The sequence below is a fragment of the Schistosoma mansoni genome (assembly GCF_000237925.1).
Source record: "Schistosoma mansoni, WGS project CABG00000000 data, supercontig 0201, strain Puerto Rico, whole genome shotgun sequence".
Classification (NCBI taxonomy): domain Eukaryota; kingdom Metazoa; phylum Platyhelminthes; class Trematoda; order Strigeidida; family Schistosomatidae; genus Schistosoma; species Schistosoma mansoni.
The window spans coordinates 184,671-199,059 of record NW_017386075.1 but is presented as its reverse complement, the minus strand read 5'-3'; the positions used below and the strand labels follow the sequence as shown (position 1 = coordinate 199,059).

At 36.8% G+C, this 14,389-nt stretch overlaps 1 protein-coding gene across 1 annotated transcript in view; it reads right to left on the bottom strand.

Annotated features, from left to right (window-relative positions):
* The window catches only part of Smp_127620 (hypothetical protein), a gene marked incomplete at its 3' end in the record, with an annotated part of 32,531 nt that extends 19,061 nt beyond the window's left edge, over positions 1-13,470 (bottom strand). The window contains exons 1-5 of the mRNA XM_018793543.1: positions 13,156-13,470; positions 8,291-10,158; positions 6,174-6,785; positions 4,720-5,516; positions 2,189-2,508 (exon numbers count right to left, since the gene is read on the bottom strand). Of these exons, the coding sequence (XP_018647139.1) occupies positions 2,189-2,508; positions 4,720-5,516; positions 6,174-6,785; positions 8,291-10,158; positions 13,156-13,452 (3,894 nt within the window). The 5' untranslated portion in view covers positions 13,453-13,470. The remainder of the gene's footprint in view (positions 1-2,188; positions 2,509-4,719; positions 5,517-6,173; positions 6,786-8,290; positions 10,159-13,155) is intronic.
* Between the last annotated feature and the right edge of the window lie 919 nt (positions 13,471-14,389).

Sequence of the window (14,389 nt, the reverse complement as noted above, 5' to 3'; positions counted from 1 at the left end):
CTTCCAACCTCCATTTTTATAGTGCAAACGATTACTTTATAATGGTTAAAGTAGTAAAAATATCTTGTTAAAATGAATTATTCAAAAAGTGAAGTTACTTTGAGGGAAATTAAACTAACAGGAACACAGATGATACAATAAAGATTCATGACAAGAGGAACCAACTAGTAGTGCGTTAGACAAGTTAAAATCTCAGGTATTTTATATATCTGGTTTTTAACAGTCTATCAATGCTCAAATTGTTTGAAATTATCAAGTCAAACCTTGGTAATGATACCTCCAAAATCATTCAATTTGTATGTGGGCTGGGATACTGTTTACTTTCTCAAACCGAAACAGATGGTTTTCTTAGGGATTCACCCTTTAAGCATTTGACATAGAGGCCTAACCCACAAGACAGCGGAGCAACGTAAGGAGATGCAATTCTATGTTAGCCTGTGTCCAACAATAGGTTTAAGCACTATTTATGTGCACAACCGATTTGGAACCAGAGTTTTTCAACTTCCCCCGGGTGGATGCTCTGTGCCCATCAGCCCGGTCTGAGAGCCAGACGTCTGCCTTCCATCCTCTCCATCTGATGGACATGCCAGCAGAAAGAAAGCAGTGAGTAGGATTTTCCTGACAGTGGCTATATACATGTGACCACATGAGAGCATTAGAAGGGGGAGAGAAAACTCTCCCCACCCTTGGTTATATGAGGGTATTTGGGGCCACTAAAGAATAGTAAATTACACAAGAATAGCAATGTACGGAATGAATGAGAGATATGAAAGAAGTCGTACTTTAAAAGCTAGATCGTAGCACAGAAAACAAGGTATTCATTTAATAATAGGCGACGTTGACGTTATGGAAATTTCAGAAAAAGGTACTAAATTTAGTAATCAACTGGAAAATTGATTATCCAATCAAACTTAAGAAAGCGTGATTATTTTTCTAAATTCCTTCCCAAGAACGCCAGTTGAATTTATTCGTTATAGGATAATGACTAAATGGAGCAGCGGCTTAATGATTAAGGCATTTAGCTTCCAGAAGTTAAATCATACGTAAGAACCTAACCGCCCTACCCACATCAATTTGCCCAGTCGATGAATATCGCTAGTCCTCACAATTAGTGTTGCTCATAATCAGGTACACGAATCTGTATCTGGTAATTGAAATAAAGGAACCTAAATGTCGTCTAGTTTATTCAACTTGTAATGTTTAACTTAATATTTAATACAGTCGAAATTTTATATCATGATGAACGACGCCACACTTAATATTCATTTTGATTATATTTATTTAAACACATAAATATTGGTGCAAGGAAGCACCAGATATATACGCGCCATACAAATCTCATTCGATTTGTGTGAGGGCTGTGATACTGCCCAGAAGCCCGAACTGAAGCAGGTGGTTTTCTTAGGGGGCCACACCCGGAGCCTTTGACCTAAGGATCTGATCTACAAGGCAGTGGAGCTTCGTGAGGAGACGCAGTCCCATGGTAGTCGGTGATCAACGATTGATTCGTACGCCATTTGTTCCCTCAGGATACTGGAGCCAGCCCATGTGCACCATTGGTTTGGAATCAGGGTTTTCCAACTCCCCTAGGTGGACTCGCCTTGTCCACCAACCCGGTTAAAGTGCCGGACATTCGCTTTTCGTCCTCTCAATTTCGTAAACAACAGTAATGCCACGAGAAGGCAGTGAGTAAGACTTCCCTGGCAGAGGCTATATACGCGTGGTCATGTGAGAGGATTTCGAGAGGGAGAGGACTCTCCCCACTCTCAGCCGTACCAGGGCATTCGGGGGCAGAAAATAAATTCAGTAGAACTGTAACACATGAACAGTTCAGACTAAAGATAGTGAAATTTTGTGCGAAATTCAACATGTGGTGACAGGTAATCTGTACATAGATAGTTCTGAACTAAGTAAAACCTACTAACATTCTATCGTAAAAACGCTTACAACTGATAAGTGTGACAAGACTAAAGAATAGAATCAAAACTTGAGCGATTATAAAAGTGACCCTGAAAATGTTTTTTTTTGTTTTCATCATAAATTATTCATTCATATCACCTGAAAATCGGCTTTTCAACAACCGTGTCAAATTTCTCAAGTTTGTCCAGATATAGTAATACAGTACAGCTTTATCAAACATTCTTTTTGATATATCATGAAGTATAGAAAGAGAAGAATATCTTCTTACCTTGCCAACATGTATTTCAGCTCCTGTAGCTTGCATAAGTTGTTGAATTCGAGATCCTTCCGATCCAATCAATGAACCAGCTTCGTTGTAGGAAACACGCATATAAAGCATACCACCGGTAGCTAACCAAGCTATTGGACCTACAGCTGCAATTAATGACTGTTGAACAGCGGTCACCATAGTAGGATTAGTTTCTTTAGGGTTTGTTGAACGAGTTAAGCGTTCAAATGCACATTGATCAGGTTTTAATTGATCTAGTTTATCCGATTTTTGTATTTCCGAATCAATACAATTATTAGATGGCAAATGCAGTTCTGTCTCTGAACAAAGAAATTAATGTGAAGAGAAAATGTGAATACATTTAACAACTATGAGAAACAAGGACTAAGAAAGGTATTGAAGATAAACAAAAGTGAGAATATCGTACCTTCCAACCAACTGTAATTGAATTTGAGGAAGTTTTATTCCCTAAAAATCAGTAATAGTGACATATCGGGATGAGTAAAAGAAAAATAAAAGTACGCATTGCACTGTATGTGTTTATTAACATGGAGAATGTATGTTAGATGCATTGAGAAGTTCAATTATTTGACAGTCTCATCAACTATGGTGGGTAAGAAACTGACGAGATCTGGTCACAGATGACAATAGGTGGCTCGACATTTGCCAGCTTACAAAGTAATATTCGATAGCCTGCTAAATCAAAAGTACAATGCGCATCAGATGACTATGTATTACTTCATGGCTGTGATACAGTCTTTAAAAGTAAATGACATTGGTACACTAGTAGCATTTTGATCATAGAAAGATTTGAAATCTCGCTAGGGCGTGGATGAACCACTGACGTTAGTCGTAGTGACTTAAGTAGGTGTGTTAAATCGGCTGATGGTATTGCTAACTTTAGTCGGTTTAAGTTGTTGGGATAACATGTTATATATATATACTTTGTCACTACCGAGACTAACATGATATGCTAATCAGCATAGGATTAAGTTGGAAGATGGCTAGAGTTAGTCAAACAGAACATGGCATCAATCTATGAAGTTATCAATTGTTTGGCTGAACCTTAGAGGAAGTTGAACACTTGCTGATTGAGATCTTCAAGATAATCATAATCTGAGACGTGAAGTGATATGGCTAAAAGCTAGTCCAAATGGAGTAGACGCATCTATTCTTTATACCTCTTCAAATATTGGGTGACATCCAGTGGCAACACCATGTTAGTAATGCAGAGGTTCGGCATCATGTGTTCGAACTCAGAGACGATAATTCAATTGGTGTCACCATCTTGAAACACCGACTTCGGTGGCTTGGACATGTTCCACGAATGTCGTTCCAGAGAATTACACATCGTGCATTATTTGCCGATTCTGGGACTGGTTGGAAAAAGCGGAGAGGTGGTCAGTGTATGACATGGTGTCGTGGTATGAAAGAAAGCTGCAAAGGGCTAGCTTCTGTTGGTCCTTCACAACTCCCTGGATGGGGTCCGAGAGATGGTGCAACACAGTGGCTAGAGACGTTATCAGATATGGCTTAGAATAGAAGCCAGTGGCGATCTTGCTGTAACCTTCTTTTAGTTTCTTCATAAAGAGTGGTTATAACTTTCTTAACTGAAAGAGTCTTCCTGTTGTACATTTCAGTCCCCCTTATCTTTTCATCCTTTCTCTTCCTATTTTCATTGTTTTATGTGGGGCATATGTATCTAGTGCCCTTTTGTACCAATATGCATATGTTTAAATAAATAGATAAATCAAATATTGGGGCTTAGTATTATTACAAACGTCTGAAGAGTGTTTTCTACGTTTAGCCTTTAATTATTAATATCATTTTAATTCATTTGTTTTTAGTCTTGTCAATTTCTTATTTTAACTTGATGTTAAGTGTTGCACTATAAAAGATATATATATATACATATATATATACTAGCCACAGGTTTGTCTTACATTGTGTTTGTAACTAGCCAAACCATGTGAATGAAGTACTACTATCAGTAGTACATGACACTTAGTTCTTCTCACTTTGAGAAGTAACGAAAAGTTCTTTATTTCTGTCATGTGATTGCAAACAGTCAACGAAGAGGCTTCAAATCTTACGCAGAGATGTATTTACAACTCTACATCGTGTCTTGGAGTTCATTACCACATGGTAATAAAACATGAGTACTACATAACAAGTCTGAAACTAAGTGGAAAAATATTGCAGATACGACAAAGTGGCAAGAAATGTATAACACAAAACAAATTTAATAATATTATGAAGGAAGTCAAGTGAGAGGAGAGAGAGAGAGGGGTTTAGAGATAGGGAAACCATACAATCAACTAGTATACTGGACGTTTTTCAAGTCACACCTTTGTCTGTTCCTAAGCAAATAATATGTATAGGATATAGGTTTACTCACAAGAAAATGAGTACAAACAAAATGTTACTAGGGAAGAATTCAATGGGGGGGGGGGTAAAACATCGATTTGCCGTAAAACAAAGAAGCCATTTAACATATGATTTTTAAAAAAAACCCATACTCCCTTGATTACCTTTATTCTCGTCAGACATTTCTAAAACAACAGTAGATTCATTTTTGTCTTGTTCATAATCAGATGATACAATACTACCAATCGTTTTACTATGTATCTCTTCTTGATCTTGATCCTCTGCTTCTTCTTCTTCATCATCACCACCATCCACTGACAATTCAATGTTCATTGATGAGTGATTCAATGTATTGTCAATAGGGTCTTTTGTTTCGAGGTCGATCCCATTTTTCTCATCACTATCATTGATCGTTTTCAAGTTGTCACTATGATCATCATCATCATCATCATCATTGATATTTTTGTCTTGATCTTGTTTATTCGGATCGTTTTCATTGTCAACATTATTATCATTTTCAATGTTTCCAGAAATATTTTTAGATGGTGTATTGTCAATTTTTTGTGTGGTCATACTTCGTATTAAAGATCGTTTATTATAATATTGAAAATTAGTATTTTTTCCAAGTTTAGCACATACAGATTGAGGCCAAAATATAGATCCTAATGACATAATTAATGAACATACTGATTGTGGATCATAACTAAATGATAAATTGGAAGATTTTGATGATCTATTATTATTATTATTGTTATTCATTGGAAGAGGAGGAAGATGATTGAGTAATGGCCAAAAATTCGATGGAATAGACGATTCAATTGTTGCCCATCGAATTTGTTCACTAAGAAATGCTTCAGCGGCACAAATAGAATGTAATTGACCACGTACAACCAATACTCTATCGGTAGGAGCTAAATTACATTGTTCAACATCACTAGAAGGACGAATTTGAAGTGGTGTTCTTGATACAGAGAAAAAATGGTCATTTTAATGATGATTTAGGATATGTAATACGTTATTACTTCTAAAAAATTACAAAGGCCTACCAAAACATAATTTTACATATGTGTAAGTAGTATTTATCACAGATTGGTCTCCTTTAGAGTACTATTGGGAAACAAAGGGCACTGAACAGCTGTCTTGTTCTAGTGTGGGACTCCTCAGTAATGCACATCCATGACCCTACCAGGGACGAAACCCAAGATCCTTAGGTCTCGCCGAGGATACTTAACTACAACGGTCACTGAACAAACGTTTAATGGTACAATTTTAACTTCAGTCAGCTTACGATAAAGAGTGACAATCATTCCCAGCACCACTGGCGACATATGTTACACTTTTGACACATCTGAACACCAGTAACGACTTATCTCTAGAACTTAAGGAACACTCTAGAGTAAACCACTAGTGAGCTGAATATTATAGTTTAGTTGGGGGTGGGGATTTTGAAGGTTAATTTTTTAGGTTATATATATATATATATATCACTGGAGTACTGGTTCAAACAAACTAATTGTCCCAATTGTATGTGGAAGTAGTTACCGAGTTGTATTCATTATTTCATCTACTAAACGGTTAAATGTATGTGGTCCAAAAGCGCATAGTAAGTACAACTTACCCCGTTACTGATATCCGTGCGCCTGTAGCAGTATGAATAGCATTGAAATATTTTTTCCCTTTATTCATTATCAGTTGCGCATAGATATGCTGTTCAACAAGTAGACCTAAGCAAGGATCAGAGAAACCACGATGTTTAGATTCACGAAAACATATTGTAAGAATTTCACATAATGCCGCTGAACACTGTTCCCTTGATCCGAAAAGAATAGCAAGCTGACTCTCGTCTGATTGAACCTCTAAATTGGACTGAGATTTATTAGTTAATATAGATTCAGTATTGGTATTTGGACATGTTTCTGATGGTTGATCAACCTTTGTATTGTCATTAACATTTGTAAAGGTATCTTTACTGTCAGGCGGTTGACATGTTTCTTCCTTTTCCCCTTCTTCTTCTTCTCCTCTAAAATGGTTGGTACTTGCAATGTGATTGATACCGTTAGAATCAGACGACTTGAATGTCTTTTTCCCTTTCCCAGGCAAAGAGAACTGTGAAAAAGTGATAATGTCCTGTTTCATCCCAATTTTAGCTCCCGTTTTTGTTGTAATCTGACGAATAGTTCGACCACCTCGGCCAATAATCGAACCAACTAATGATGTGCTAAGTAACAATCTAAAAAAAAATTAAAAAAATAAATACAACATATTCTAAACTATACAATGGATGATAAATTCGTAGTTGTTCTATTTATCTTCGAAATAGTTTAAGATGGACAACTGTAGTTCAGTATCCAAAGATGCTATGAATACTAGGAGGGTTGCATTGTTCTAGACACTAGTACAGTTATGAAAAGAACATATTTTTAGGTAATGGTGATCAATCAATATTCGCTATTGCGATGCTTCTATGAGGATGGTATATTGTTGACCCAGTGTAGTATATTTTCTTGGTACATAAAGGTGGATAAATATATTACCTATGCCAAAAGTAGTATCCCATGATTGTAGAGATCCAATCAAAATGGCATACTGGTGGTTACAAAGATGAGCAGATAACTGAGTCGCCATTGTAGCGCCAGTACATAAGTATATACGGACGGTATGTAATTGTTACAAACGTCATCTCTGAAATTGTAGATCATAACAATCTCAACAAAATATTACAACCACCAGCGATTTATTGTAAACGTAGACATAATAACATAAAAAATAGAATCAAAGATAGCCGAGTGTGAATAATTTATTGGACTCTATTCAAGTACTTTAGCATTCTTTAGGGGTACATGAAAGAAATAGGTAAGAAAAACCTATGGAACAATACTAAGTACAGTACTAATGAACAATTAGGCATCCATAAGAAACTTGTTTTTTTTTAATGAACCGATGAATACAATAGGTAGGACACACACTTTTTTTCGTGAATCCATCGAAGTCAGAATGGAAAGCCATTTATTAAGTCATTGACCAAAAAAGCACAGTTGTTTCATGAGTACATAGATTACTAAGCACTTTTACTTTCCAAGCAGGACTAAAAGAGATTCGATGAATAATGGAAAGAAATATGATTGTTACTGTGATGAAAGTGAACATAATCTACTCAGAAAATGAAGTACCTCTTTTAGAACAAGCTGTCCAGACTGACAAGAGCTACGATAAAATCAGATATTCAAAGTCCAATTAGATTTATATACACTAAAAATAACTGATATAAAGTGAAATAGATTATGAACTAAAGTAAGAAAATATGAGTTTGTAAAGATGTTATCAACATTAACCAATTATTGAGTATTTAAGGTTTGGTAACCAGGATAAGTCTGACGGTTAAGGCATCCGCAGCTCAGTCACTAAGTCAGATTCAGACCTCAATCCACCCAATTCAGTTTGGGGAACTGAGTGGTATTACTATCCGTCATGCTTAGAATGTGGCTTGAAGCCAAGCACACTAGTCTGTACCTGACAATGAGTAGTAATTTAATTACCAAGATTCAGAATTCATTGGATTAATGTGGATTTTACAAACCACGAAAATGGGCAAAAGTAAACCTGATTTCATTTTAAAGAAGGATACCAGTAAAAAAAAGATGATTATTTCCAATATTTACTGATAACTATTGTTATATAAAAAAGTGTTACGGTAGATGCCATTTATAAATATATAAGAAAAATATAAAGACTTGCCTTGTTGGACATGAATCAAGAACCAAGCGAAAACCACTTAATTTCAAACTAGCTATCAGATTTTCAGGAAGACCTTGTACATAACTAGACAGTAGGTTATTATTGGCAAGAGATGATTGATAATTTTGCAAATGTTTTGGTGGTCCTCCAACACACTGCTTATTAGTCTGGTTTACCGTCCCATGAACATTTGTATAGGCCTGTGGATAGTCGAAATGGGTGGGTTTTGTATTCAGTTGGTGGTTTGGATTAAAGTCCTGGTTAGCTGTCGATAAGGAAGATATGAAACCTTGACTACCTGAGGATAAAAAACTCGACGTTGTTTGAACAGTAAAAGAGTTAGTGTTTTTTTCCGTCTGTGTTAACCTATCGTTTATCGAACTAGAAGTAGGTTTACGGTCATTAAAACTAGCTTGTTTGTCTGAAGAGAAATTTTTAATGACGTTTCTTGATTTTGTATTGTTTAAACGAGAGTGATGAGAACTTGATAGAGGTTTATAATGGATCGCATCTTTAGATTTATTCCACTCACGAGGTTTGTGACTTGTGCGTGGATAATTATCTTTTATGGGATAAGCTGATTGTTGTAGTGTTTTTGAATTATCAGAATTAAAAATATAAGCATGGGAAGAGACAGTATGATTGTTATTGCTGCCAATATAGTTATTATTGCTTTGAACTGGTATGCAAGATGGAACTGATGATAAGTATGAATTATTATGAACTTGATAATTCGATCTTGAAGGCAGTTGACCTACTGGAACAGAAGTCATATATGAAACATCATTACTGGGGAAATCTACTTTGTTAGTCATAGCTGAGGAGGAATTGAACTGTAAAGAAGCGGGGTTTTGATAACTACACGGATGCTTTTGTGTTTCGCCATGGTGGAATGTAACGGAACCAGGTAATTTAGAGATATCCGGCTTTTGACCATCTGTTTGGTAAAAAGATGATTGGTTGAAACCAGAAAAATATGGAGTGGCTGTATATTGAGTAAATGAACCATGTGAATTCAAATTATAATCGTTGACTGTAGATGGAAAGTCATTTGGAACCAAAACCTTTTCGTTTTTTATTTTCCTAGCAGATGAATCATGATTAATAGCAGAGGACATATTATCTTCAAGACCAGCCCAAGTGTTGTGGCGTATACGTGAATTAAAGTTTGTATTCATTGTTGAGTCGAATCCAGTGTTCATTTGCGCAGGATAATGCCCAAACAAGGCTGCAGATTGCTGGGTATATGGAACATGAACATTTGGATTGGTAGGATAGACAGCTTGAACATACTCTACCATCCCATGTAACGACGGTGGCTGAAGTGTAGGACTCGTGTATAGTTGATGGTGTGAGACAACGGGATGCTGTTGGACTGGGACAGATGGCACGTAGGCTGATTGGTTCATTGATACATTAACGTCAAGAATCCGAGGGTGTAGGTCACGTGCAGTGTTCGTATTGTTAAGATTATTTACTTGCTTTGAACCAGATGTTAAAAGTGGTTGAGTGGATCCAGATTCTCTGTATGCTGGAGATAAGTTATCCTGTGTCAATGTTCTTATAGTCGGTTGCCCTACAATTCCCGGAATAAGAAATGGTTGACCTAAAGAGCCAGATGGATGTTGAGCGTTTGGATGAAGGACACCAGTTTGTTCAGAACGTATTGATGTAGACGGGTTTTGTAGGCCTGTATGTGGCTGAACTAAACCATTGGGAGTAGCCGCGACAGCGAAATGAACCTGTTGGGCTCCCAGAGTAATAGATCCATGATTCCCACCAGTATTTCCGTTTGATGGTTGGAAAGAATGAGTACAAGATCTTGAATTTAGTTCATTTAGTTTGATGTTGGGTGCATATTTATAACTCTGATTTGAGAAAAAAATATTTAAAACTGGTTTAAATAAAACACGCAAACTGTAGAGAATTCAGAATATTATCTCATTTCACTTGTTACAGCATCATATGATAAAAAACCCAAGATATGACGAGGAATAATGAGAACTCGAGTAGCACTATTTTACAAAAATGTATAAGTTAACCGATAGTAAAATACTGGCAAATCAACACTACATGGAAGTGGACCAACAACTTGTTAACTTTTTGTGTTTAAAAGTATACGAGTAAAGAAATCGTAGGATTTTACTGCCTTCCAGGACTGATTCTGAGAAAGTACCTAATGTGAGCTATAAAGATTTACCATTGTAGCTGGATGATCTAAAGCAAAATTTATTCGGTAGATTATAACTAATACCGAATGATTAGGTAAACCAAACAGAATATTTAGATATATATGAATAACTACAAATATAGAAGTCTTTGACCATAAAACTTTATGGGCTAGGTCAGCAATCTTCAGTGGAGAAGACTATTGACTTGAATACATCAATAAGATGGTATAACATATCTGCAGGTATCAGATCCAAGGTCTTCTGAGAGTTAGCTTTCGTTACTCAACACAATCACTCGCATCTAATCGCTAATCCTATTTGTTGTTTATATTTGATTCAAAGGTCCTCAATGTCGAATAAATGGTGAGAGAACTAGTTAGGAATATTTATTCGGTAGTATTTTTGATGTTTGTACATTCCAGTCAAAACTATAAGGTCATGATTTTCTGTAACAGCAGATCTTAGTAAAAATAAGTGAAACTTACCCTAGTACAGCTTGGAGAGAAAACTCAATTTTCAACGACAAGGGCAATAGAGAAAGTAGCCTATCACAGTCTTGGCACCGCTGAAGAAGTTATACAATACCTGATGATGCTTGAGAAATACTTCAAGTAAAAGTGTAATAGTGGGTGTTTAAAAACGATGTAGTTTCTAAAGTAATGAGAAATCCTGGAAGGGAATTTTATCCGGTTTTATAACAGAAGGATATCTAGTACAGATTAGTTAGCCCCCAAATGCCCTGGTGCGGCCGAGAGTGGGGAGAGTCTACTCTCCCTCTCGAAATGCTCGCACATGGCCAGCGAATATATAGCCTCTGCCAGGGAAGTCCTACTCACTGCCTTCTCGTGGCGGGGGTGTTGTTTACGAAAGTGAGAGGACGAAAAGCGAATGTCCGGCGCTTTAACCGGGTTGGTGGACACGGAGGGTCCACCTAGGGGAGTTGGAAAACCCTGATTCCAAACCAATGGTGCACATGGGCTCCAGTATCCTGATGGAACGAATGGCGGACGAACCTGTCATTGGTCAACGGCTACCATGGGACTGCATCTCCTCACGATGCTCCATTGCCTTGTGGATCAGACCTTTTGGTCAAAGGCTCGGGGTGTGGCCCCCTAAGAAAACCACCTGCTTCGGTTTGGGCACCCGGGCAGTATCACAGCCCACACACACAAATAGTGTGGCGCATATGTACCTGGTGCCCTTTTGTACCAATATATATGTGTTTAAATAAATAATAAATAAACAGATTAGTTCCGCTGTTTTACATAAAACGACTGAATATTCTCTATTCTAGTGTATGCGTTTACTCTTCAGATGCCTATATCTTATAAGAATATTTGATCCGTTTTAATGTAGGTAAAATCAAGATAAGTGCACTTTCAGTGCTACGATAATAAATAGCACGTGCTTTGCACCCTTAAACGAAACTACTATTGAAACAGGTTATTACTTGTTTGGTAGACATCCTATTCATTTCTTCACTGTAAAACATGTGGTGAGCGAAGTTAATGTCCATGTAAGGGGAACATATATAAATAAAGTACTAGGTTTTGAGCCAAACATTGTATGTTAGTAGTTTTCAGCTGTTAGAAACAAAGTATTTAGTGAATTTGAACTAGAAATATAAAGAGGGACTCAAACTGATGACTCAGCTTTGTGATTGTGAACATCGCACTTTCGCGCTTGTCTTGATTTTTATCAAATTTACTGTTATGGTATAGCTATACAGATATAGATCTCAACAACACAAACACCTAACAAAAGAAGAATACCTCAAAATAGACGCATTACATGGGGATATGAATAAAGTGATAAAATACTTCAAATTGAAAGACGATATGATAGCATGTTAGTGTCACATGATTCAAAGTTTGGGAACGTATATACTTATACATGCAACACATGTCAACAACAAATTATTTCCTCAGATAGTTCATACATCGATTGAAATATACGACTCCATTATTTGATATATCCTCTTTGCCCCTACTTGAGTGATGGCTTGATGGCTAAGGCGTTCGACTTATAACCGCTAGAATACTGACCCACTTCAGTTTGAGCAGCGAGTTAATATTGCCGACTCACATGGCCTGAAGCTGAAAACACGAATCTGCACTTGATAGACGAAGTGCATCAACTCGATCATTTGCTTAGATGCAAAAATAAGTTGACGGTACAATTAATTCCATACCCAACTTCAACATAGGATTAGTGATAGCACTAACTACTGTGGTTTTATGAAAAAAAACTTCATATTTTCCTTATTATGCAGATAATCTGCGTTAAAGTAATGATTGTTCTATAGCCTAATCGAAACTGCTAGCAACAGTTGATACACCACTAACTTATGAACTCAGAATAGCCACAAAAGGTTTACAGGATGAATGGGGAGTAAAGACATACAAATGCCCCATTGGTATGCTACAAAAATTACAAGTGAGATAACAAGTAAGAGTATACGCTACTAAAGTGAACTGAATAGCAAAGTAATAAAAATACAAAGGAATACAGTATCTAATGGGTCTGGAATTTTTATGACTTTTATAGTGAGGCCTTTCAGAGAAAAGTGATGGGTTTCGGGAGATGCCATTACGCCTCTTTGAACTAGACTTAAGATAAACAAGAAGGCTATGTTATTTGATGAGAGGCGTAACCCAGGTAAGCTAGCTTAGAGGTATTTTGTCTTTTTCTTACCTCACTTGACTGACTGATTGGTGTTTGTTCCATATCTGTCATGCTTTGCCCGGGAAATACATTAATCATTTTATTTAACCCATTGACATACATTCCCTGCGTCTGAGTCCACGACCCATCCATAGGGCCAAGGTTTTGATAAGGTTGTGAGAGAGCAACTTGATATTGTGTGTGAACATTTGGTCCAGCGTTAGACGTTGAAGCTGACCGACTACGTTGAGTAACTATGTGCTGTTGCTGTTGATGTGGTATGAGGGAAGATAATGCAGTATTGGAATACATAAAATTAGCTGACATGTTATCAAAAATACTCCCCCAGGAACAATATATTTTCGTCACCGAATAACAAAAATCCTGTTAAGATATGAAGACATGAGAATAACTACAATATCCACAAAAACTGGTGAACAAATCTCCGCAGGTCAATCCGATGGAGTCGAATCTACCGGGTTTTAAGGTCCGGCAGCAACGAACCTAAACAAAACACAAGTTTAATATAATTGTGATTAAGAACTATGGGAATGGAGAAGATCTCACTAGTTATATGAATAGGATTACTGTGGGTCTTCGAATCGCCATAAAAAAACAAGCTTTTATTTGATGCACTTTGTATTTAGTAGCAATGAGTTTCGACTGGACTTCCAATATCCAATATCTTTGTAGCAACTTATATAAACTTATCGGTTTATTTATGGTCGTTTCATATTGTTTCAGTACGGTTCCAGATCTTTGTCGCTGACAAACTGGCCATAGTCTATCTATTTCATTGCTTTAATTCTAGTCATTTAGGTAGTCATTTGTGGGTTTGTATATATTGTAGTTTGAGTGAGTGCATTTGTCTCAGATCGGTAGAGTTATCCTACTGCCAATTGCTTATCGGCAGATGTAGAGGTAGTGTTTATGATGATTCCGGAGTCCGATAGTGGTTCCATACAATCTTTGGTGGCCAGAAAGTGATTTTACGGAGGGCATACAGAATAATAAGTGACTTCAAACACCTTCGGTTTGATGTCATCATCTTTTTGTGTGAATTTTGAGACAGAAAAGACTGTCATAAATCTGTAAGAGAATATATCTTGTACAAATGGAATGTTCGTGACTGTCTGAGGCCTTATCCAAACAATAAAGATGCAACAAAGCCGTGAAAAAATTAAACGAATAATTGGCTCTAGGAGGAATCAAATGAAAAAGTGAGTAACGAACTCAGCACAACTGAGGACAGTTCTTCATACTT